The sequence below is a fragment of the Urocitellus parryii genome, chromosome 7, assembly GCF_045843805.1.
Source record: "Urocitellus parryii isolate mUroPar1 chromosome 7, mUroPar1.hap1, whole genome shotgun sequence".
NCBI lineage: Eukaryota > Metazoa > Chordata > Mammalia > Rodentia > Sciuridae > Urocitellus > Urocitellus parryii.
The window spans coordinates 4,510,842-4,536,084 of NC_135537.1; the positions used below are offsets into that span (position 1 = coordinate 4,510,842).

The 25,243-nt window shown below is 46.2% G+C and overlaps 1 protein-coding gene across 1 annotated transcript in view; it reads left to right on the plus strand.

The window, feature by feature from the left end:
- Col22a1 (collagen type XXII alpha 1 chain) overlaps positions 1-25,243 on the plus strand; it is a 240,251-nt gene that overhangs the window by 70,631 nt on the left and 144,377 nt on the right. Inside the window, exons 11-15 of the mRNA XM_026407769.2 lie at positions 2,889-2,933; positions 4,036-4,098; positions 6,669-6,707; positions 16,537-16,590; positions 17,179-17,232. Coding sequence (XP_026263554.2) covers positions 2,889-2,933; positions 4,036-4,098; positions 6,669-6,707; positions 16,537-16,590; positions 17,179-17,232 — 255 coding nt within the window. The remainder of the gene's footprint in view (positions 1-2,888; positions 2,934-4,035; positions 4,099-6,668; positions 6,708-16,536; positions 16,591-17,178; positions 17,233-25,243) is intronic.

A 25,243-nucleotide genomic window follows, 5' to 3' on the forward strand; every position in this document is an offset into this window, starting at 1 on the left:
TGTGCCACAAGCTGGGGCCTTTTGGGTGTCACAGATGAAGTTAAGAGCCTCAACCTGATGCCCAGGTTAGAGTGGAACAGACAGAGGAAGGAGCAAGGTGTGTGCACACAGCACAGGGGGCTGGCTCCTCCTGCAGCCAGGCGGCTCAGATCTGCTCAGGTCTGTGGGTTGGTTCTGCAGGCCAACAAAATAACAGAACCCCAATCCTTCTGAATCCTATTGCCTTTTGTAACCCCCAGTGAGAAGGGCAATGGTCTGGAGAGGTTTTAATCTCTAGCCACCATGCACAGACTGGGAGCTCAGCCAAACCAGCTCTGCCCAGGCCACAGCTCCCCTCGGAGCCAGGCCATGCCCTGGCAGGACCTCAGGAGGGGAGCCTGGGGTCCAGCAGTCCTGGCTTCCCTTTCCCGTGGCTCCCCACTCTCTAGCCCTCCCCTGATCTCCTTGGTGTGGTTTCAGGACACGCCTCCACTCTTCCACCCTGCATGACCCATGCTGGGCCCAGGTGCCAAATAGCCTCATCCCACATGTTCCCCTTCCAGGCGTCGGGCAGTAGCTCTGGTTCCTGGGAGGGGCTGCAGTTTTCCCTGCCTCTGGCATTGGCATATGGAGCAGCTCTGACCTGGAACTCTTTTTCTACCCTTTGGGTCCTCTCTCTGACTACACCTGATCTCCTAAGACATGGCCAAGGAACCCTTGCTGATTCCCCCTCCTTCCCTCCAGTTATCACCATCCACCCAGGCAGTCTTTACTGAGTACCTGCTGTTTCCAAGGCATTAAGTCCCTTTCTTCTCCCTGACTTCCACCTGTCAGAACCATGACCATGCTGTCCCCTGGTCTTAGCTCCCATAAGTCCTACTTCTGGAGGACACACCCTGAACCATGACATGTCTGTATTTTGGGGGACTACTGCTTCTCTTGGTTTAGAGAAGGCTGTTCAGTGATATCTGAATGGATGGATAAGTGGCCATCCATTGGAAGGGTGGATGGGTGGATAGCTGGAGGGACAGTGGGAGGGAGGGATAAAGGCGCACACCCTCTCTTCCTCTTGGCAGGACACGGTCCTGCTGTTGAAGCTCATTAGTCAGCGGACGCAGTATCAGCCATACATTCTGGATGGCATCACTCAGTGACCCGTTCTTTATTCAGCCCACCGTTTCTTATTTCTGATCTTAGACATGAGTGTCTACTATGTGCATGACATCCTACTGCACATGGAGACTTTTAAGACAGAATATGGCTCTCGAAAATCCTATAGTCTGGTTAGGGAACCAGGAGCTCAGACACCTGGCTCACCCTTGGGAGTTTACCACCAGGCCTGCTCCAGAGCTTCCCAGACACAGGTAGGTGGGAAGGTGGGAAAGGCTCAGGTAGAGGAACCTCATAATCAGCTCTTGAAGCAGGTGTGGCCTCTGCCTCCATCTGCATTTCTGTGAGAACCACAGCACAGGGGCCCAGGTGGTCAGAGTTCTCTCCTTGGGGCAGAGCCCTGGCCACAGCCTGGCTTTTGTTCCAAGGGATTAAATCTTCCATTTGGTTGGCCATACCTGTCTACTACTCACCAAGGCCAGTGCAGTGCCTTCTGGGTCTGCTTATATCCCTATGATCAATATTGTGGTGAGCATAAATGTGTCCAAGGCCTTGTGGGGGACACTCTGAAAGGTCAAGTACACACAAAATTATTAATCTTCCTTTGCAGGTACAGAGGTCCTCTGTGAATGCACTTGGAAGCTATGTGCTCCTGAAGTAGTCACACGTGTAGCTGTGACCAGAGCGTGGGCTGTTAGTGGAGGGAGCATGTGTGGGAATGGGTGTGGGGTCACCTTCATTAATGGGGTGATAGATCCACCTAAACAATCATATGAGCCAGGTTGTATTTGTCTCCTGTATGGAGTACTTACAGGTAGTCACCAGCTGCAGATCACATTTTTAAATCCAGTAACAAGATCGTTTTTCCCATTTAAAAAACTGAACAGTTTACTTTGAGAAATTGCTTATAGATATGTTGTGCTTTGTATTTTAGTGAAGAATAATGACATGGACCAATAGCAGCCAATATAATTTTCTTTTTAATTGAATTGATGACATATTTTGGGGCAAAAAAATAGTCCATGGAAAGCATGTTGTTTATATTTGTTTACATTTGATATAGAAAAATTGCAGTTGCATGTATTTGTGAGGCACAAATGGATGCTATAATGTATGTATACAATTTAGAATGGGTATCCAAGCACAGTGGCATACACATGTAATCCTAATGACTCAGGAGGCTGAGGCAGGAAGATTGCAAGTTCAAGGCCAGCCTCAGCAACTTGGTGAGGCCCTAAGAAACTGAGTGGGAACCTGTCTCAAAATAAAAAAGAAAAAAAAAAAAAAAAGGACTGGGGATGTGGCTCAGTGGTTGAGCACCCCTGGTTTCAATCGCTGGCACCAAAAGAAAAAAAGTGAAATGAGTGAATCAAGCTGATTAACAAATTGTGCTTAGCATTTATTCCTCCTGTCTGAAACTTTGTGCCCTGTGACAAATGTGTGCCTCCCCATTCTCCCACTCCCAGCCTGGAAGCCACCCTCTGCTTCTGTGTTTGGTATTTGGGGATTTTAGGTGTCAGTAAGGGCTTGGGCATTGGTCTTTCTGCTCCTGGGTTGGCTTGTTTCTCTGTACCCTCCGATGCCCGCCTCTGGAGGCCATGTTCAGAGTTCCCTAGGTAGGTCTGCAGTTCAAAGAACCCGGGCTCTTGGCTGGTCAGCCAGTTCTCTTATCCAGCCTCTGGTCAGTCCTTGGCTTCCTTCAAGGCTGGCTTCTCAGTACCTGGGGTGGCAAACCAGCTCATGATATGAGAAGGGGACAATGAAAACTGAGGCTGACTTGATTGTCTGTCTTCCTTTAGGGCGAGAAGGGCGCAGATGGCGCCGTGGGACTCCCTGGTCTGAAGGTCAGTACTGGCATGGCGGAGATGCCCTTTGTGGCCTGTGTAGCCCTTGCTCCATGCTGTCAGGGTGACAGAGGGCTTTAGATGTCTGTCCTGCTCGCATCTGTCCCTCTTGCTGGTTGAAAGGCTAGGGTAAGAGCCAGAGGCGTCAGGTTTGGACCTGTGAGTCTCTGAACTGCTGAAGACTCCTTTCCTTAGACTGAATGTTCTTGAGTGTGCAAGGGCAAGATGGCGAGACCCCAGCTAAGAGCAAGTCTGTTCTCACAGATCCAACCCTCCAGGGATAGTTAATACTCCATAAGGCCCTGCAAGCCCATGTGCTCCGGAGATTTTTAAGAAATTGGGTTTTTAAAATTTATTTCAGTTGCATAAAATTCTTGTGTACAGAATCGGTGAATTCCATAGTCATACAAAGCCAGGTGTTCCCCTGTGGCCCCCATTCTCAGTCATGGGCCGTCTCCTTCCCCCCTTTCATCCCCCACGGTGCCATCTTCTCCCATCACTGTTTGTCTTGGAAACCTGAGTCCTCAAGGTGCCAATTGGTATGGTCAGGGAGTGGGAGAGTTCCACGCCAGTGTGTAGTGTCACCCAGTGTGCTGCCTGGGGAAGGGGCTAGATGTGGTGGTGGAGAACCTGGGGATAGCTGGGTTCCCCACTTCTGCTCCTTCCCTTTCTCCACTAGATTCCATCTGCCGGGCTCCTCTCTCCCCCTTCTGCTCTCCATTCATCTCCCCTGACCCACTTCTGTCTCTTTCTCTCCCTCTGGGTCCCCTCCTCCTGCCTCTCCTGGTTTTGAATCCACCTGTCACATCACAATTGGGCACCTGCTAAGGGCCAGGCACTGAATTGACACAGGGTTAGAGGGTGGTTGGGTCTTGTCCTCAAGTGCCCAGGTTTGGTGGTGCACGCAGATGGTGCAGGCGAGTAATGTTTGGGTGACTTAGGTCACCTCCCTCTGCAGGGGTAGGACTTGTGGCCTCATCGTGGAGTTGGCAGAGATGGCATCCGCTGCTCCTAGGGACTCAGACCAGGTTGGTGGTGGGCAGCCTGAGTGCAGAACTATCCCCAGCTAACTCCATGCTTATTTCTGGTTTCATCGCCTCAGGGAGACATAGGAGCCACTGGGCCACTGGGTGCTCCTGGACCCAAGGGAGAGAAAGGGGACATGGTAAGTCACATGCTTCTTCTCTGTGCAGTTGGGCCATGTGGCTGGTGTGGGAGCCAATCAGCCTGTGCTGAAGACCCGGTGAGAGCCAGGCACCAAGCCCATTCCACCCATTGGAGGAGACCCATCTCCCCTCATTCTGGACATGGCCCTAGTGGCTTTCTGTCCTGGTCTCTTGCCCCTTCACCCTTCCCCAGAATTCTGTACCTCCAAATTCACACTGTTGTGTTTGCTCATACTGGCCATTTCATGGGCTCCTCCCTCACTCTGGCCATTGTACCTGCTCTTTCTTCTGCCAAAAACAATTTCTCCTCCACCCACCCTGTTTTCTCCTACATCCTTTTCCGCCTGGTGGTGGGTCAGGAAAGACATGGAAAACCACACACCGTTCAGGAGCCCAAGAGCTGGGGAGTATCTGGCTCCACCAAGATACCTAACCTCTCTGTTATCTGTTTTCTTATCTGTGACGTGGTGATGATAAGCAACCTGCTCGGGGGCAGTTTGAGGATTTAGTGAGTTAATGCTCACCAATGACCTAGAACAGGGCGGGAAGTCTAGTAAGGGCCATCATTGCTGCCACAATCCCAGCAGTGGGCAGCATCAGTGATACACTTTGGTGCCAGATGAACCTCAAAACTTGTCCTTGGCACCAGTTGTGACCTTGGGCAGGTGTCTTAACTGACAGTCTCATTTACCCCATTAGCAAAACGGGAAGCAAGACAACTGTTTTGCTTATAAAATGCTGTTTGTGAATGACAGTTGCCTTTTGGGGTGTGTGGGATCATAGTTGGTTCCTTCTACTTACCATCAGGAGGGAACCCCAGATGACAGGGCAAAGTCCCTTCACAGAAGAACTCACCCAGATCTCCACTGCCTCCACCCATGTCACTGTAACCATCCAATCCACTCCTTGCAGGTGCTTTGTGTGATTCTGTTAGTTCTTATAACTTTTGAGATAGTCTTATTGCATCTCTAATGGGAATGGCACTGATCATTGACATCTGAGTGACTGTCCTTGATGACAGTCACTCAATTGCCATATTCATCTGTTTTAATTCATCTGTTTTAATCTGAGTCCTGAGCACCCAAAACCACATAGTGAAAATATCATGAAGGAAGTAAAAATGCAGCTAGACAGCCTTCACTGCCTCTGAGAGGAGTAGAGGAGAAATAAAGAAGCAAGAGACCTAGAAAACAAGGAGGGAGTGGTCTGGATGTCAGCAATAGAATTATGTGTGAATGAGCCAAGCAAAGAGCAGGGATTTTCAGACAGAATATAGAAACAGGATCCAGCTACCATCCTGTCCCTAGGGGACACAGAGATACACATAGAGTTCTCGCCTTTCATGGGCAAGGCCTTGGGCCCATTTCCAGAACTGCAAAGCTTAACAAAATGCAAAACCCAAAAGATACAAATAGGTAGAAAGTAGAAGGATGGAAAATAAATATTCTGAAACCAAAAGGACATAAAAATGGAGTAATTATTTCAATTTTGGACAAAATAGACTTTCAAACAAAAGTAGAAAATAAAGAGGGATATTTTATAATAATAAAAGGATGTGCCTTTAGAAATGAATAAGGAACAATTATTAACACATAGCACCTAATAGCAGAACTCCAGAATACACAATACCACTGACAAGATTGACAGGAAAAATGGATGATGCAATACAAATGGCTGGACACTTCCATTTCTCATTTTTAGCAATGGACAGAGCCAGGAGGAATGCAGGGAAATAGGAGCTTCATACTTTGCTGGCATGAAATGGTGCAGCTGCTTTGGAAGCAGACTCACAGTTCTCAACAGTTTAAACACGAAGGCATCATCTGACTCAACAATTCAACTGCAGTCCTTGATATATATTTCAAAGACACATAAGCATATGGCCACAGAGAAACACACACACACGTTTATAGCAACATTATTTGTGATTACTAAGAGGTGAAACAACCCATGGCTCATCACCTGAACCACGAATAAATGGGATGTGGGTATCCATGCCTCATCATGTTAGTCTGCAGGAGACGAAGTCTGCTACATGGTACCACCTGGCTGACCCTTGAAAAGACCTTGCCAAATGAAAGAAGCTAGTCAGGAAAGGCTTCCTGTTGCATGCTTCCATGCACACAGAATGTCTAGAATAGGCACATCTATGGAGAGAGAAAATAGATGAGAGCATGCTTGGGACTGAGGATAGGAGAGTGGGGAGTAACTGCTAACTGGAGAGGGTTCCTTTTGAAGTGATGGAAATGTTCTAAAGTTGATTGTGGTGATCATTTCACAGCTCCCTAAATAAATTAAAACTTGAAGTGGACTCTTGAAATGAGTGAATTACACAGTGTACAAATTATGTGTCATGAAAGCTGTCGTGGAAGCAAAGAATAGTACCTGTGATGTTGAAATACTGGAAAATTAAGTGAGATGGCACTCAGGAGAATCCATATTCAGTACATAATAGTTCATCTATTTCAGAGGCCCCTGCAGAGCTGATGAAAGCATCCAGCCTTGTCAGTCTCAGGGTGGTACCAAGCCTTGGGGAAGTAAACTTGGCTTTCTGATTTCCTTTTCCTAGGGCAGGGGACCCTTTGTCCAAGGAGAAAAGGGTGAAAAGGTAAGCACTTGCCTTGATGGCACTCCTCCAAGGGAAGGTGGTGGGGACTTGGGTGGGGGGAGGTGTAGGCTGGCATGCTGCTACCTGACGAAGATTCTTGTGGGGAAAAGAGGTGCTCTGCACTGAGTCTAGCGTCAGTGCATGTTCTTCACTCAAGTGGTCGAAGCATATGCAGTATTCACAGGAAGAGAGAAGGTGGAGACAGGAAATGGCATCTGGGAGAAGTGGGAGGCAGGATTCACTGTCTTGGAGATTCATGAAGAGTCTGTTGGAGAAGTTGGCTCTTGAGCTTCAACCCAGCCAAGCAGGGTGAAGAGCATGAACAGATGTGGAGGAGAATGCTTGCTTCAGATGTGGTGATTCATAGTGTTTAATAATGATGACTTTCAAGAGCATGGCAAAGAGGGCTGGAGAAGCAGTTTGAGGACCACCATGTTCAAACAGTGTGTGTCGTGGGACGGAGTCACTGAAGGGTCCATGCACGGTCAGACATGCAGAGGATGCTCAAACAGCAGGTGTGGTGGATGTGAAGGGAGACCCACCTGGGAAATTTGGGCAGTCAGGGACGGCTGTGGAATCTGTAGGGAAGGTCATGAGGACAGAGCTGGTGGTGGCAGCAGGCCTGAACAAGCAGAGGCCTGGAGGATTTGGGGGAGGCCTAACATGTTCTACTATTAGTTTCTTATTCTGACACCTGAGGCACCTTCTTGGTGCCCAGGGCCATGCCTGAAGCCATACATTCTAGGTCCTGTGGCCGTGGGGACACAGCTGCAGCCAGGAAGCCTCCTTTGTCACTTGGTGCTGCAAGCAGAGGCAGAGAGCCAGGAAGACTGGCACTCCCACCTCTGTCCTCAGTTGACACATTGACTGGCAGTTGGCATTTGTTAGCGGAGTCTGATCTAGATTCTTCCACACCATGGTGTGTGATTTGCAGTGAGTCACCTCCCTCTCTGTGTCTCCTTCCTCCTCTGTTAGAGGGAGAGGGTGGCATGTGAAGAAGCACAGAGCCCCCTTCAGGCAGCAGCTCTGAGAGCTGGGAATCAGCCCATCCCCAACTTTGCCCTCCAGGGCTCTTTTCTGTAATGTAGAGGCTCTGCTTCCCCTCTGGGGATGAGTGGGCCAGGGTGGGCCAGGGAGTTGGCTGGGGCTTCAGGGGGTCTCGTGACTTATGCCGTGGGACAGTGCTTAGCAAACTGACTTCTCTGCTGACTGCTGTCTTCAAAGCAGCTGCTGGATCCCAGGGGGACTGCACAGGGAGCCCAGTGAGTCCAGGGATGCTAGTTCTCATTCGGGCTGTGTTTCAACTTGTTGGTGTTGTAATTATCCATTGCCCGTCTGCACCAGGCATTCTCCTAAGTGCAATCTGAACTTCACACCAATGAGGAGAACATAGCTCTGAGGTCAATTCTCCGGCCCAAGGTCACACAGTTAGTAAGTGTCTGGAAAACATGGATTATTACAGTGAGGGGGAAGCTGGGGAGCTGATTGGGCCACCCCTCCTCCTTCAGCTGAGCAAATTGGAGGGTGGAGAAGGGGAGTCACACAGCTGAAAAACAGTTGGAGATCTGGACTTCCTGCCTCTTCCAGACCCCTACACTACCTCTCTCCTGGCACCTCATCCCGTGACCAAGGCCATGTCTGGTGCCCATGTTTAGAGACCCTGGAAAGGCACAGGGATGGCAAAGTGCCCCATGAAGTCATCCTTAGGTCAGCGACTAGACACTCAGCATCTGGGTGAGGGGGAAGAATAATAACAACAACGACCAAAAATGTCCTTTGTTAAGCGTGCTCACTGAAATCCATATGGCAGTAAACAAGACTTCATATGGATGGTGCTCTCAGTGTCAGTGTCGTGTGCCAGAAAAATAAAATCAGACAGTGCATATAAGAAACACAGCTAAATTTACTGGGCTCACTGACTCACCAGCAGACAGAATTTTGGGTCACGGAAATATGATATATCATCTTTGATAGTTTTTCTTAATTTTTCCCAGGACCATAAACCAACAGTGATACTGAGCAAGGGCTCACTGCCCAATACACAGAAGCAGGGACTGTGCACTGGGCTTTTGCAAAAAGAAAGCTATTCACTGATGGCAGACGACAAGGAGGGAGAGAGGAGGCAAGCTTGGCTCTCTCCCCGCATTGGCAGATAGAGAAGGGACTTAAGGAGCCTGGTGTGGGAGGAAATAGGGGCTGGGTGGTTACAACTGGGAGTCTTGGTGGACTAGTCCACACCCAATGTGCTGCTCTGGGGGAACAGGTCACCCAGGCCTGTCCTGCAGCTGTTGACCCATGCCTCACTTCTAGTCTAGGTCTGCGGGGCCCTGCTGGCGTTCCTCAGCTTTTGCTCCTCAGTGACTTTTGGTTCCACCAGGTTCTTGAGGTCATTTTAGGTCAGGTCCTGGGTTCTACACCTGTGTTCTGAAAGTAGCTTGAACAGTTTCTAGGAACAGGGAAGTTGCCATTTTATGGCTCCGTTTCAACAGGAGGAACAGAAGAGAAGTCTCTGAGCCAGACTAGCAGCACAGGCTCCTTCAGCTTTTTGGATGGTACCTTTATGGGCTTTGACCACACATCTGAAGATGGTGTCAGGATGCTGTAAAACCACCTGAGTGTTCTGAGATCATCAGGTAGGAGAGTCTTTGTAAGGTGGTTCACCACAAAGCTAAATGACTCAGGAGCAAGTCACAAAAATGAAGAAAGAAAACCCAAGGCCTTCGGGATGGCATTAAGGAAGATGGTTAGAAAGTCAGGTTTTCTGCCACCCGCTGAGGCAGCTTGCTCCCCGAGTTTCTGGTGAGCTGAAGACCTCTGGACAAAACATCTTCTCCATTTTGCTGTGGACTGTGAAGCTGTCACGTTTGGGGGGCAGGGTGCCTGGAACTCTCAGCTCCACATGGTTTCCATTGCTTTGAACCTGCCGCCATGCTGAAAACACACAAGTGCCTGTGAATTTGCAGTGACTTTAAAATGACACCGATGTCACCTTGCTCTGCATTACTTGGCAGGTGGCATCCAGTGAGTTTGGAGTGCACACTGGACTGTCCTACTGATGTTACATGGTCCCAAATGACCTTCCTCAGTATTTGTCTTCTGGTGCTACTGGGTTGGTCTTTTCTAGGTTCCTCCCCCATTGCCTCTAAAATGTCAGGGGGGCTTCTGCTCAGTGATCTCAGGGGTCAGGCACCAAGCCAAGTGGTTTCAGGCATTGTCCTCTTCATCTCTCCCAATAATGGCGGAAAAAAAGGCACAAATATCCCCACTTCACGGGAAAGGGCTTATTGTAAGTTCTGGCTTATTCAGAAGGATAGTGACTACGTCTTGAGAGCTGGTCAGCTTTTTTGTTGCGGCAACCAAAGGCTTGCCAAGAACACTCCGAGGAGGAGAAGTCTGTGTGCTCACAGTTTCAGGGGTCTCAGTCCACAGATGGCCGGCTCCATTCCTTGGGGCCTGAGATGAGGCCGGACATCACGAGAGAAGAGTGTGGTGGAGAAGAGCTTCAGGACATGGTCCAGAGGCAGAGCAAGAGCTCTGCTCAACAAGGACAAATATAAACCCAGACACCCCCAGGGACCCACCTCCTCAACCACGGCCCACCTGCCAACACTCACCCCTCAGTCAACCCTTTCAGGGGATTGATTCACTGATCAATTAAGGCTCTTATAGCCTGGTCACTTCACCTCTGAACTTCTTGCATTGTCTCAGACATGAGACTTGGGGGGACACCTCACATCCCAAACATAACACTAGGGACCAGGGACGAACAGCAAGATTTTTCTGTTGTTTATATGCTCCTCGGTTTAAGGAGTTCTGCTGCAGCAGCCCAAGCTAAGGCAGACAGAGGGTTTCTGGCCCAGGTGAAATGCATGGCATAGCGAGGAACAACAGATGCATTGCTAATTGGCTGGTTCTGTCGGAAGCATTGGGTAGTGGCATTAGGAAAACCGTCCTGCAGAATTCACTTTCTAACACCAGTGAACACATGTGGAACGGTATATGGACTTCATCTGAAAAGAATCCACCACTTAGTGAAAAGACTCATGACCTCAGCCCTTTATTGATCCCTTAATCTGTGCCAGGTTATTTGGTTTTTGAGTGGCAGCTTCCTAAGCCCCTGTACGGGGCTGGACCATGCCCAAGATCACAGAGCAGGTGAGGGTCTGGGGCTGAGACTGGGCCTGTTTGATACAAGACACAAGATGAGAGAAAGATCCTTGCTCTTGACCACTACATTGGCCAGTGCCATCCCCTGTCCCTCTCTGAAAGTAGGACTACTATCTGGGAATTCTAGATCCTAAAAACTTGTTCCTCATAGGAATCAATTTCATGTTGTGACTGCATTGTAGAGCCTTGGAGCCAGAAAATGTAAATTACATATTTGTGTTTATATGTGTGAAACTTCTAAGGTTTATTTATGCCATCCACTTCTAGCTTGGGGTCCTTTCTCTTTGTTCACGGTTGGTATAATCAGCTCCCCCATTTCCTTCCCTTAGCGCGTGTGTGTGAGTGGACATCTCCCATGGTTATTGCATTGCATAGCTGTGGTTGAATGCCTTCCATTTTTACAATAATTAAAAGGCTGAGGAGAAATCTAGTTTCGCTGTTTATGTGTCTATGGGGATAGTTTTATAGATTGGAGTTAAAATACTGAGGAAAGAATGATGCTCCTAGCCCTGTCCATGGTGCTGAAGACACGCACCTAGGAGCAGTTGTGAGTTAATGTGTCTTTCAGCCCCAGGCGGAGCTGGATGGGGAAGTCTGCATTTCTCTCCAGCGCCATCTGACACCCAGTTGCTTGCCAGGTCTAATGGGCTAGTGTCAAAATCAAGGACTGATCAAAAGGGTGAGAGCATTGAGGAGAAGGGAAATAAATGCTGGCGACTGGACTGGACTGGGGGGGTCAGGGAGGCTGAGGGAGCAGACCCTAGACACAGACTGGCTGGATCCAGACCTTGATCAGCCACTTAGCAGCGTGACCGTGGGCTGTTACTTAACCTGTAACCCTGTAACCCCAACTTTCCTCCCTCATCTGTGAATTGGCAAATAAAGCACTCTCTGCAGAGGGTTGCTGTGAACACTAAATGAGCTAATGAACATAAATGACTTATATTTGTAAAAAGTGCTCATAAATGTTAAGCTTAATTACCATTATGCCAGCATAATGTTCCATCCTCATACTCCACGTGACATCTGTGCTCTCAGCATTAATCAGATCTTACCCTCAGAGGTGACAAAGAGGGGGAACTCTGTGCCTCTCGGTGAGGACAGCTGCAGCACTTGAGGCTCAGGAAGCCCAGCAGGAGTCTCAGGAACTATGCTTCAGGGGGACAGCTGCAGAGGTCTTTCCTTTCTCCAGTTCATCCGAGATAATTCACAGGACATCTAAGAACGGTGACAGTACCTGCATTTACGAGCACTTGCTGGCTGCCAGGGTCCATGTGCATGCTGTTTGATTTAACTCTTGAGGAAGAGGATGTTCTCATTTCACATGGCATTTATACCGAGACCAGGTACCAGTGACTTCCTCTGTAAGTGGTGGAGGCAGGGTTTGATTCCATGTTTTCTGATTCTGTGACCTGCATTTGTCTGTTCTAAGGAGTGGTTCTCAAACCCAAGATGGTTCTCAAATCACCTGGCTGGTGGGACCCCACTCCCAGAATATCTGCCTCAGTAGGTCTACAGCAAGGCAGAGGCCCCCGGAGATGCTGATGCTGCTGGTCCAGGGACCACACACTGAGAACCCTGCCCAGAATATTCCCAAGACCCCACCTAAAGGGCCTGCCGTGCCTCCTACCAAATGGGTGAAGACTAGACTAACATAGCACCTCTGGTAGGCTCATTGTTAACATTTAGAAATGTCCTGATAGCTAATTAACCAAGAGTAAGAGGGGTGTGTGTTCCCTTGTACCTCTGCATCGTGCCCATGAGTTAACAGGGTGAACCTGCAATATGATCTGGATGCTGATGAGTGGGTGTGGATGGACAGGTAATTTCCTGCTACATGTTACCGTCATGTGATCTCCAGATGGGGTCATGGAGATGGGGAGTGTGTATGTGTGGGGTGGGGGGTAGAGAGTTCAGGGCTGCATTTGGAATCAAGCCCCAATTTTGAGTCACAACTGCTAGCACACCAGTGGGAAGGCCCGACTTCTCCGAGCTCTGGTTGTCTTCTGCTGTGGATTTCACAGGCACTGTCTATTGCTAAGCTGTCCAAGACCTAAGTGTTGTTTTCCTTTTAACAGGTGCAATAAGGAGGCTCAGAAAGTCCACTCAAAATGACAGCACTCATTGCTTACTTTGCAGTCCCCCTTCTAGGAAGCATTTCCCCACCTTGACCAGGAGGCTCTTCCTCCTTGAACCACTCTGTTCATAGCAGATGGAGCTGAGAACAGGAAGGGGAGTGTCTTCCTCCTTACTGCTGCTATGACAAAATGCCTTAGACTGAGTAATGATAAGCAATAGAAATGCATTGCCCACAGTTCTGGAGTCCAGGAAATCCTAGCTGAAGTGCCAATTCTTAGCAGAATCATGAATTGCTCTGCCTTACAGATAGCATCTGGTTGCTGTGTCTTCACAGGCAGAAGTTCAAAAGGCTCCCTTGAGCCTCTCTAATAAGGGCACCAATCCCACCTCCTAAAATCCCCAGTTCCTGATACTATTGCGTAGGGGATTTGGTTTTCACGTGTGAAACTTGAGGGGACATAGACCTCCAGGCCACAGCGGGAAGCAAGCGTTCTGCTGAGCCAAGGTGCCCTGGAGCCCCCTTTCTCCTCCCTTCACTTCCTTTTCTCCTCCCCCTCCCTTCCCCTGCATATTATTGTGGATCCTTAGCTACACTTGCTTGGGCCTTGCCCATCACAGGGCCACCTCCGGTCTCTGTCATCCTCCTTGCTCACCCACGTGGAATTGGGGGCAGCACGTGTTTTAGTTCTTAACAGAATGCCAGCAACTAGCATTTTAATAATATTTTACAATCTACAAAGTATGCCGTCATTTATTTCTTATCTGAAATCAGCATGAAACTGTCTTACAAATGACAAAACTTAGGCGGGGGGAGGTCAGGTGGCACTCTTGATGGGCTGTGAGTGGGCAGTCTACAGCTCTGGCTTTTTCTTTCCAAAGCCACTGAGGGCAGGAGAAGGGAGTCCAGTGGGGAATTTTGGAAGGTGTATCACAGGGGCATGGCAGTATTTTGTAGCATTAATATTAGATGACACTAAAATGAACTATCTGGGTCAGGTTAACTGTTTTGGGGGGGGCACAATTTCACAAGCCCATCTAATGAAAGGGCTTTGATGACAGGAAGGTGGAAATTTCTGACTGTCCATTTTCAGGGCTGTCTTGGCTATCTTAACCAAGTGAAACAAAACTCGAAGGAGTTGTTACACTTTTTCAGTCAGCTTTGTAAATACAGAGCAGAGGTAGCCCACTCCTATGTCAAAAGAGAACAACAAGATGCCAAGTCTTCTGTGTCCTTGGGACGTGTGGATCCTGAAGTAGGCATGTCCCCTGCCTGCCTGGAGCCTGGGACTCAGCCTTTCACCAGCCCAGCCACAGTCATGGTACTGAGGGATGGAGAGAATGGGAAGCTGCAGTTTGCTGGCCCTGGGGACCTTTGTCTTCTCACCCATACCCTATGTTTCACTGTGTTTTCTGGGGTGACATAGTCTAAGACTAATTTTAAAGCAGGAGCATCTTTGTTACCCTCCCTTAGGAGCACACAGGGTTGGAGAAGGAATGGAGGTCACAGAGCACATGGGCCCTGCACCAAGGCAGGCCCTGGCCCTGTGGCTTCGCTTTCCCCTCTCGGGTGCCAGTCTTGTCGGGGGGCCAGATTCAGAGATATGCACCAGGCACCCACTTGAAGAGAACAGCAAGGCAAGAAAAACGACCTCTGTGAGGAAAGGCACAGATTCCAGAACTTTCCAGAGTTCGGAGTTCTCTCTGGCATTGTCTTTGGTCTCACCCCGACTCCCTTTATTAGATGGCCCCTGCCCCCAACTTTATTTCTGAGGCAGGAGCCCTCCAGGACACCCTTTCCTGCCTTGAGCTGAAGGACTTCCCACCCTGCAGGAGCCAGAGGACAGACTGGCCTTTCACGGACCCACCGTCCTGAATGGTAACCGAGGCCATGGGTGAACACATTCACTGTGAGGCCTGATGCTGGGGGAGGCAGCCCCCAGGGCTCTTTCCTAGAGAAAGTCCTTGTTTTTTGTGATGTCTCCCTTTTGTGAAAGACTGAATTTCATCCTTAAGGTTACAGGGATATGGCATGAAGGAGGCTGGTGTTCTGGAAATGCACAAGCCACAGGCTCTCTCAGTGCAGGAGGAGTGGAATGCGGGCCTTAGAGAGGGTAGAGCACACGGGCTGAGCCTGTCTTTTCTTGACCACCAGTCTCCTGACCCTGTGCAGAGCTTCTGCCCTCCTGAGGCAGTTAGAGGGTAGCTCTGGAATTGCCAGGGAAGTGGGGCTGGTGCTCAGGACTGCGGAGTGTCCATTGAAGTGGTGTGGGTGCAGGTCCTGCTGCACGCTATCAGAATGTGAAAAAACACATTGGTTAGGAGAAGCCGGGGATGGACTTGGGTTAATCTGATGCCAGGCTCAGAAATGCCTGTCTTTCTTGGCAATATCATGCTGATTGATATTAGGATGTTGAGGCCACAGGAGGCACTGCATAGAAGTTTTAGAAGTATACATATGTGTGCATATGTGTGCAAGCTTCTTAATTGAATTTAATTTAGTTTATGGACAAAGCTAGAAGTTTTTAGTGTCCGATTGTGTCTTTGGAAAAAAACGCCTTCTAAGAGGGTCATGACAGGGACTGTGTCTGATGATGTCTGCAGAAGTGCACTGCTGCACACAGGACTCTGTAGCTGCACGAGTGGATTTATCAGTCTGTCTGATCACTGCAGATACATCACCCTCCTTGTGCATATGGAGGGAGCCCAGGTGGAGGTATAGCCTGCTCAGGGTCTCGTGGAGGATCGAGGGGGCGAAGGCAGTTGGGCAGAAGGTCTCAGGCAGCTTCCTTTTATTTGAATCAAGTAGTGTCAGAGCTGGACGGGCGCTTAGAGACCCTGGCGTCCCCTCTTTTAAACTTCCTCCCCAGGCCTGTGGCAGGTGTGTGTGTGTGCAGGAGGAAGGGGGATGAGGAGCCTAATCCAGGTGCCCCCTCACCCCATAGCTGCTCCTATTTATGCTTGTCATGTGTATCTGTGTGTGATTCCTTAGAGTTAAGTTTGTCATAAGTTAAAAAAACATTAAATATTTGTCCTAGCGCAGTGCCTTTCAGCCAGGAATGCTCTTGCCTCCTAGGAGGCATTTGGCAACATCTGGAGACATATTTGGTTGTGGCAACTGGACGGTGCATCTGGTATCTAGGGATCTGCTAAGCATCCCATGAGGCCCAAGGCACCCCTGCCATGAAGGCCTGCTCAGCTGTGTGTGCCCCTCTGCAGCCCAGGCCGGCCTCCCCTCTACATGTGTGACATCTAGCCCAGAGTGAGAGGGCCACTCTTGTGGACTCTTGTGAGGACAGGGTTGCAGACCAAGCTTCTTGTTCATGCTGTCAGTTCATACAGATGCCCTGGAGATCTTATGAAGGGTTGCCCCTGATATGGTAGATCTGGTGCAACTCTTGGGAATCTGCTTTTCTTCCTCTCCTAAGTGATGCCTAAGCTGCAGGCTGGTGTCCACTCTACAAGGAGCAGAGTCCTATCTGCAGCCTCCTTCCCAGTACTTGATTCAGTGTACCTGCACCCTGAGAGCCTAGCCCAACACTGTCCTCACCCTGTACCAATTGCTAATCTCTTTCTCTCCTTCTAGGGTTCCCTGGGCCTTCCAGGTCCCCCTGGGAGAGACGGCAGTAAAGGCATGAGAGTAAGTTCCATTCCCATTGCTCCAACCTTCACCAAGAACCTAAACGGAACAGGCTGTGGGTTCTCTGCATCTCTTTTCCTTCTCCATCTGCATCTGGGTATGATAGGTCTCAGGTCCTGATTTGTAAGAATCCCATAAGTTCACAATTGACAATATATTAGGATAAAAGGTCTGAGGTCCTGGAAAACCAGGAGAGAAAGGGGAGTTCTTTGTGTCCCTGGACTCTTGGTCCCCTCCAGGTGGCCACACTCCTTCTCCATGAAGATGGATGTCACTGGGACTCCAATTACTATGCTTCCTCCATTCTCCATTCAAATTTGTTTTGTGGACCTCTGTTGGTAGGAGCAAGTGGGAGTGGAGATAGTATGGGTGGTGAAGATGAGATCCTTTGCTTATAGAAAAGCACCAGAGGGCAGCCTGGGACCCTCCCGCATCCTTTTGTGATGAGTTCTGAGCTGCCAGGGATGGGTTCTCCCTGTGTCCTGGGGATGGGTTCTCTATGTGTCCTGGGGAATGGGTTCTCCATGTGTCTTTGGCTGCTCTGGTGTGTCCTGAGGGCTCTGACCATATGCTAATTTGTATGCACAGGGGGAGCCAGGAGAGCTGGGGGAGCCCGGGCTGCCTGGAGAGGTGGGCATGCGGGTAAGTGTCGCTGTGAGCTGTGCTCTCCTTATGCTCCTAGGGGACAGGTCCTGATGCAAAATGAGGCCCTGTGAGTATAGATGAGATGCTCAAATGTTTCCTACCTCCCATTCTCACACAGCACAAATATTTGTTTGTCTAGCCACATATAATCTCTCCTAAATTCTCAAAAACTGGATCATGTAACTGGCAATTTACCTTTTTCATTTAACAAGTGATTTGAGACCTCCTTCCAAACCCACCCAGAGAGCCCGCAGCCCCTCTGTAGTGTCCCGTGACACAGAAGGCTTTGTAATTTGTATAACCTTTCCCCTACTCATAGCTCTGAGGGTTTCTTTCTTTTTTATTGTATATTATTTATTTTTGTTCTTTTTAGTTATACATGACAGTGGAATCTATTTTATATACTTATAATTTCATTTCTTTTCCTCTAAAATCGATGAAGCAGTCAAGCATGCACATGTGCGTGTTTCTACTCAAGTCTTACATATTTTCATTGCAGTAGGAGACACCACAAAAGTTGGGATGCCGTTAGCTAAGGAAATGCACATTTTTTAGTGAATTTTTATAGATATTTCCAATCTACTTGTTCAAAGGCAGTAGTGGTGGATGGTGTGGGCAGCAGAGGAGCCTCCAGGCTCTGCAGACTTCCTCCAGGCTCTTTGTGGAACTCTTCAGGGTGTACCCACTCTGGGGCAAATGTAAATGAGAGCCACAGGTGCCGCAGTCTGACTGGGCACAATTCAGGAGCCACTTGTCAAAAGAAACAAACTTTATTTTTAAAACTACAAACGCCAAACAAAACAGCTCCTCAGGAAAAACCCTCAGAGCCCAACTGCCACCACCGGCTTCCACAAGCCTCTCCCACACACCAACAACCACCTCCCACAATCCTCCTGCTCTTGAGGCCGATTGGCTAGGTCGCGTGGGCGGAGCCAAAGAAGTCCCCCAATGAGCAGTTCCGTAGTCTGAAGGGCAGGGAAACAGCCCAATGAACATGACCGCAGAGGAGCCAATCAGCTAGATGTTGCTGGGGCCGCTGTGAGCCAATCATCAGCTGGCAGTCTGAAGGGCAGGGAAACAGCCCAATGAACATCACCACAGAGGAGCCAATCAGCTAGATGTTGCTGGGGCCACTGTGAGCCAATCATCAGCCGGCAGCTGGGAGTTTGCTGGCAGCTGGAAGTTTTCTGGGGCCCCTTTGGCTGTGGCTCTCAACATCTCCCCCTCTCTGTTTAAACAACAAGCATGTGGCTTAGGGACCGTGCCTGCCTTAGGTTGTCCAATACTACATATGGTCCTTACCCGTCTTCGGATGAGCTGACCTCAGGGCGTCAGCCTCCTGTCTTAGGTTGGTACCATTGTAATTGGATCTTACCCGTCATTGACTACCGGTCCAGTATACAGCCACACCTGTGGAGAGGTACCAGCGGGGGGGTGAGGTTCTTTGCCTCACCTCTGTTGGCCCCCAAATAGCTGAACGATCATGACAAGCAGAAGAGAGGAAGATATACCAAGCCAATTGACAGCTCTTGTTGGAAAAATTGTACCACCGATGACATCATCAGCAAAAATACTCCAACACTACCACAAGTCGCTGCACCAACAGATAGTTCACAATGCATACAAGTGAGTTCACAATGCATACATGTGACACATAGTTTAGGCAAGTTCTGTAAGCGGTTCAGTGATGGCTATTGCAGAGATTGTAGATTAGTTTTATCTTTGTCTTCACCGGCACAGGGATGAAGATAGGAATTCTGGCAATAATGGCTAAAGAAAAAATTATATAACATTCTAGAAGGTACTAAAAGAAAACAATTTTCTTAACAATTTACATTGTCTTCACTGGCACTGGGATGAAGATAGAAATTCTGGCAATAATAGCTAAAGAAAACATTGTGTAACATTCCAGAAGGCACTAAAAGAAAACAATTTTCTTAACAATTTACATTATCTTCACTGGCACTGGGATGAAGATAGGAATTTTGGCAATAATGGTTAATATTAATAATTGTGTAACATTCTAGAAGGCACTAAAAGAAAACAATTTTCTTAACAATTTACATTATTTTGAAAAGAATTATTAAATATAATGAAAAGAATAGGTGAAAGTAAACAAACAGATCTGTTAACCTTCTTAACAGTTATTTACCCAATTTAAATTAAACCATTTAAATCACGTGAATAAAAAAAATTTTTGGATCCATTTTTTTTTTTTTATGAGCGCTCAATCATATATGATATATGGACATATGTACATTCAAACATATAACACAAAACACAAGTGTGCACACATAATATAATACATACAACATATAACATAATAGTAAAGGCCTTATAACTTTTTACAGGTGAAATCTCCATTGCAATGTTTAAAAACTCTATAGTAAAAAAAAAAAATATATAGAACTGATCAGCAAAACATTAACCTAGGTCTATATGAGCTCAAAAAACAAAATAGAATAAAATAGATATTGAAAAAAGCATCCTGGTTCTGTTGCAGATGTAAGGATAGCCAAATTGGAGTTTTGGATATCAGCTGTTATGGATTTGAGCCAAATCATCTTCTTTTTGGTCTGTAGAAATTGCTTTAATTAATCTCTCTGGAATCCAAATCGGCTGCTGTTCTCCCTGTGGAAACACAAAAACAGGCCCCCGACTCCAGACAATCACTGGGTCAGGACTTTAGTTAATCTCTCCGGAATCCAAATCGGCTGCTGTTCTTCCTGTGGAAACACACAAACAGACCCCCGACTCCAGACAATTACTGGGTCAGGACCTTTCCATTGTCCTGTTAGAATATCTTTCCAAAGTACCTTGGGCTTATGTACATTTTTTGGACACATATGCCTTTCTGCAGCACTAAGTCCTGATGAATCCAAATTTAAAAAGTTTAGAGTAAAAAGGGTTATTTTAAGTTTATCTTTGGGGAATATATACCCCTTCCCAATTCCGTCTTTTTGCTTTAATAAGTACATTTTAATAGTTTGATGAGCTCTTTCAACTATGCCTTGTCCCTGTGGATTGTATGGGATTCCTGTTATATGAGTAATGCCAAATGATGAGCAAAATTGTTTAAAAGAAGTAGATGTATAACCAGGGGCATTATCTGTTTTTAACTGTTTTGGAATGCCCACAGTGGCAAAATTTTGTAAGCAATGAGCTATAACATCTTTAGTTTTTTCTCCGGCATGAAGGGAGCCCATCAAAAATCCAGAAGAAGTATCAACTGTAACATGCAAATATTTTAATTTTCCAAATTCTGGCAAGTGTGTGACGTCCATCTGCCAAATATGGTTAGGTATCAATCCTCTAGGATTGACTCCAAGATTAACTTGTGGTAAAAAGGTCACACAATTTTGACATTGTTTTATTATTTGTCTAGCTTGTTCCTTAGTTATTTTAAAACGCTTTTGTAAAGTATTAGCATTGACATGGAACCTTTTATGAAAATTTATAGCTTCTTCTAGTATAGAGAAAATATGAATGTCATGTGTAGTTTTATCTGCTAAATCATTGCCCAAACTAAGGGCTCCAGGCAATCCTGTATGTGCCCTGATATGTCCTATAAAGAATGGATCTTTTCTGTCCCAGATTAAACTTTGTATAGTGGAAAACAAAGAGAAAACAGTAGAAGAAGGGGAAATCCTACCAGCATCTTCAAGGGATACTATAGCATTAACTATATACTGACTATCAGAAAATAAATTAAATACAGAATCTTTAAACATCACAAAAGTTTGTAATACTGCATTAAGCTCTACCTTTTGAGCTGATTGTTTGGGTACTAAAAATGTAAAAGTTCGATCAGGGGTAACTATTGCTGCTGTACCATTATTTGATCCATCAGTGAATATATTTGGAGCATTCATGATAGGTGTTTTTCTTGTCATTTTTGGAAAAATTACAGGATGCAATGACCAAAAAGACAATAAAGGATTAGATGGTAAGTGGTTATCAAATGAAACATTAGATTTGCACATGATTATTGCCCAAGTATTTAACTCATTAGCTAATTCATCAATTTGATTCATAGTATATGGAGTAATAATTTTATTAGGAGAAATTCCAAACACTGCCTTTGCTGTTTTTATTCCTTTGAGTATTAATTGTCCTACAGCCTCAGGATACCTAGTAAGAATATTGTTAGGAGAATAAGATAAATGTATCCATAATAATGGACCTTCTTGCCAAAATACTCCTGTAGGAATATTTTTTGTTGATAGTACAATAAATAATAAAGGCAAACTTATATCAATTCTATCCAAATGCATATTTTCCATATATGTTTCAATGATTTTTAATGCCTTTCTTGCTTCAGGCGTTAACATTCGGGGTGAATTTGGATCTGATGGACCTTTTAGGATATCAAATAAAGGTCCCAATTCTCCTGTTGGAATACCTAGATAAGGCCTTATCCAATTTATGTCTCCTAATAACTTTTGAAAGTCATTAAGTGATTTGAGTTGATCTACTCGTATTTGAATTTTTGGTGGACGGACCATGGTTGAGGATAATAGAACTCCCAAATAATTAATTGGAAAATTTAATTGTACTTTATCTATTGCTATCTCTAGATTATACTTTTTTAATAAGTTTGTAAGTGTGGCATAACATTCTAGCAATGTGTTTTTAGCTTTGTGTGCTAATAATATGTCATCCATATAGTGAAATATTTGTAGCTCAGGATTTTGATTTCTAAGTGGCTGGATTACTTTGTTAACATAAATTTGACACATAGTTGGGCTATTAGCCATCCCTTGAGGGAGTACTTTCCATTCATATCTCTGATCAGGACCTTCATGATTCAGTGCAGGGATAGTAAATGCAAAACGTGGACTATCCTCAGGATGAATTGGAATTGAAAAAAAACAATCTTTAATATCTATAACTAAAACATACCAAGTTTTTGGCAAAGCAGACAACTGAGGAATCCCCGATTGAGCAGGTCCCATAATGACCATTTCATTATTAATGGCTCTTAAATCTTGCAATAATCTCCATTTACCAGATTTCTTTTTGATGACAAAAATGGGAGTATTATGGGGAGATACAGAAGGTTGTATATGTCCTTCCACTAATTGTTGTTTGACCAGATCATGGGCTACTTGTATCTTTTCTTTAGTCAAGGGCCACTGAGGGACCCATACTGGTCTTTCTGATTTCCAGGTAATTTTTATTGTCTCAGTGGCCCTTTGTGAAAATCCAACCCATGTCTGTCTGTTCCTTGATTTATTTGTATTGGTGCTGCTATACCTTGTTCTTGTTTTTCTAATCTTTTTCCTTTCCTAAAACCTTGTCTAGCCATAATAGTGGGTGCATTTTGATTGATATTATTTGTTAATGTCAAACCTAATTGATCTAAGACATCTCGTCCCCATAAATTTACAGGAAGATGATCCAATACATATGGCTGTATAGTTCCTTCACATCCTTCAGGATCCTTCCAATCTAATACCATTGCACTTTTATCGGGATTATTCGCCACTCCTAGGCCTCGAAGCGTTTGAGTGGCTTGTTGTAATGGCCAATGTTTTGGCCATTCTTGACGAGAGATAATGCTAAGGTCTGCACCTGTATCTAGTAGCCCATTAAATTCATGTCCTTGAATATTTAGTTTTAGCATGGGGCGAGAATCTAAATTTAAAGAAAGCATAGCCCAATCTACACCTGTGGAGCCTAATCCCTTGGAACCTCTTTCTACAACATGACTGGAAAATTTATCATGTAGGCTTGGTATTATTAGTAATTGTGCTATTCTATCTCCTGGTGAAATTACTGATATACCCTTTGGAGAACTGGCTATAATTTTTATTTCACCTTCATAATCGGGATCAATTACCCCAGGACTTATCAAAAGTCCTTTTAGAGTAGAAGAGCTGCGTCCCAATAATAAGCCTACTGTTCCTTTGGGAAGAGGTCCTTTCACCCCTGTGGGAATGATTTGAACTCCCATCTCTGGAGTTAGTACTGCTCTGGCAGAGGCGCAGATGTCCAACCCTGCGCTCCCTCTGGTTTGTCTGATGAGGGATCTGATGCCCTGGGCACTACCCTGATGGGGTTGCTGGGGTTGCTGGGTTCCTCCAGAGCTCCGTATATTTGTGGTTTGGGGCCCCGGAGCATTGGGGCCCCCTGTCCGTTTTTTGGCAACGGAGCCCGATGCCTTTGTCCACGATATTGTGGATAAAAACCTTGTCCTTGTTCGTTTTTTGATAATGGAGTACCCTCTATGGTGGTTTGAGAACGGCATTCATTAGCCCAATGTCTCCCTCTACGGCATCGTGGACAAATACCCGGTATTCTATTCCTTTGATACCTAGTATTGTTAAACCCTCCTCCTATGGGGCAATTCCTTTTAAAATGTCCTGCTTGTTGACAATTGTAGCATGTTCTTAGCCCGGCATCTAAAGCCTGTTTTACTGCAGCTGCCACAATTTGCCCTTGTTCATTAATGTCTCTGGCATCTAAAGCCTGTTTTACTGCAGCTGCAACAATTTGCCCTTGTTCATTAATGTCTCTGGCATCTAAAGCCTGTTTTACTGCAGCTGCCATGACTTGCTCTTGTTCATTAATGTCTCTACACAATTTAATATATTTGTTTAAATCTTCCTGTTTCCATGGTCTAATGATATCTCTGCACCAACGATTCGCTTGGTCATAAGCCAGTTGTTTTATTAATGGCATTGCTTGTTCTGTATTCCCAAAAACTCTGGTAGCTGTTTGAATAAGCCTATCTACAAATTCAGCATAAGGTTCATTAGCTCCTTGTATTATCTTAGATAATTGACCTTGTAAACCTCCATGTCCTTGTAAAGTCTTCCATGCCTTAAGTGCATCTATAGCAATTTGTGCGTATACACCAGGATCATATGCAAGTTGTTGCTGCCGATCCTCATAAGGTCCCTTTCCTAACAACATATCTAGATTTCTCTGAGGATAACCAGCTGCTGCATTTCCCATAGCTGTCTCCTTGCAAAATTCCTCATTAGCAACCTTCCATAACAGGTATTGTCCTCCAGTTAGCACAGCTTTACACATATTAGCCCAATCTGCTGGCGTCATGTTTAAGTTGGTAATGGATTCGATCAAGCTTACAGTGAAGGGTGCTTGAGGACCATAGGTTGTTACAGCCTCTTTTAGCTCCTTCACTGTTTTGTAAAATAAACCCTGGTGAATTCGCTGCCCTCCTACCTCAAATACAGGGCATACTTGAGATCCTGTCTCAGGATCCCAACTATCAACTGCGGGGGTTGGGAGTCTCTTAGCATATGGAGGTGGTGCTGTTGATTGGACACTTATGCCCTCTGGTGATAGAATGCTGTTAGTAGCAGTCTCCTGTAGAGGTGGTGCTGTTGGTTGGAGACTTTCGCTCTCTGATAGAAAGGTGTTATTAGCAGTCTCCTGTTGTAACTTTTCCCCTGATGGCTTTTTCTGCTCTAAACTTCCTTCCTCTGTCTCACTAGCTTGTAAGACCTTCTCTTGTACTTGAATCTTTTCCTCATTCTGACTAACTTGAGAGACCTCTTTTACTTGAATCAATATGTCTTCTCCTTCCTCTACCTTTGTCTGATCTGAAGGCTTTGGACTAAGCAAACCAGATACGTTCGCCCACAATGTCAATGTGCCAACTGGCAGAGTCCCTGGGTTGTACTTTTCTATTCTTTTTAAATCTTCACCATGATGGTTCCATTGTGATATATCTAACAACTCCTCCTTAAAAAGCCATGGGCTATATTTTTGTATTGTATCAACGTATGCCCTGAGTATTCTTGATTTTACTGAGATGCCTCCTTCGTCTAACAATTTACTTAACACTCTTTCGGTTTGTTTTTTACTAATTGCTGATCCCGTATTTCTACTATAATACAACCCAGCAAGATAACACCAAACCAAACCGAGACAGAATCCAATAAAAATGGAACAACAAAATTTCATTATAGCCTTTCTATCCTCCTGACATGTGCATCCGTCCTTTCTCCCTATCTGTTCCTCAGACGCAAATAGTTTT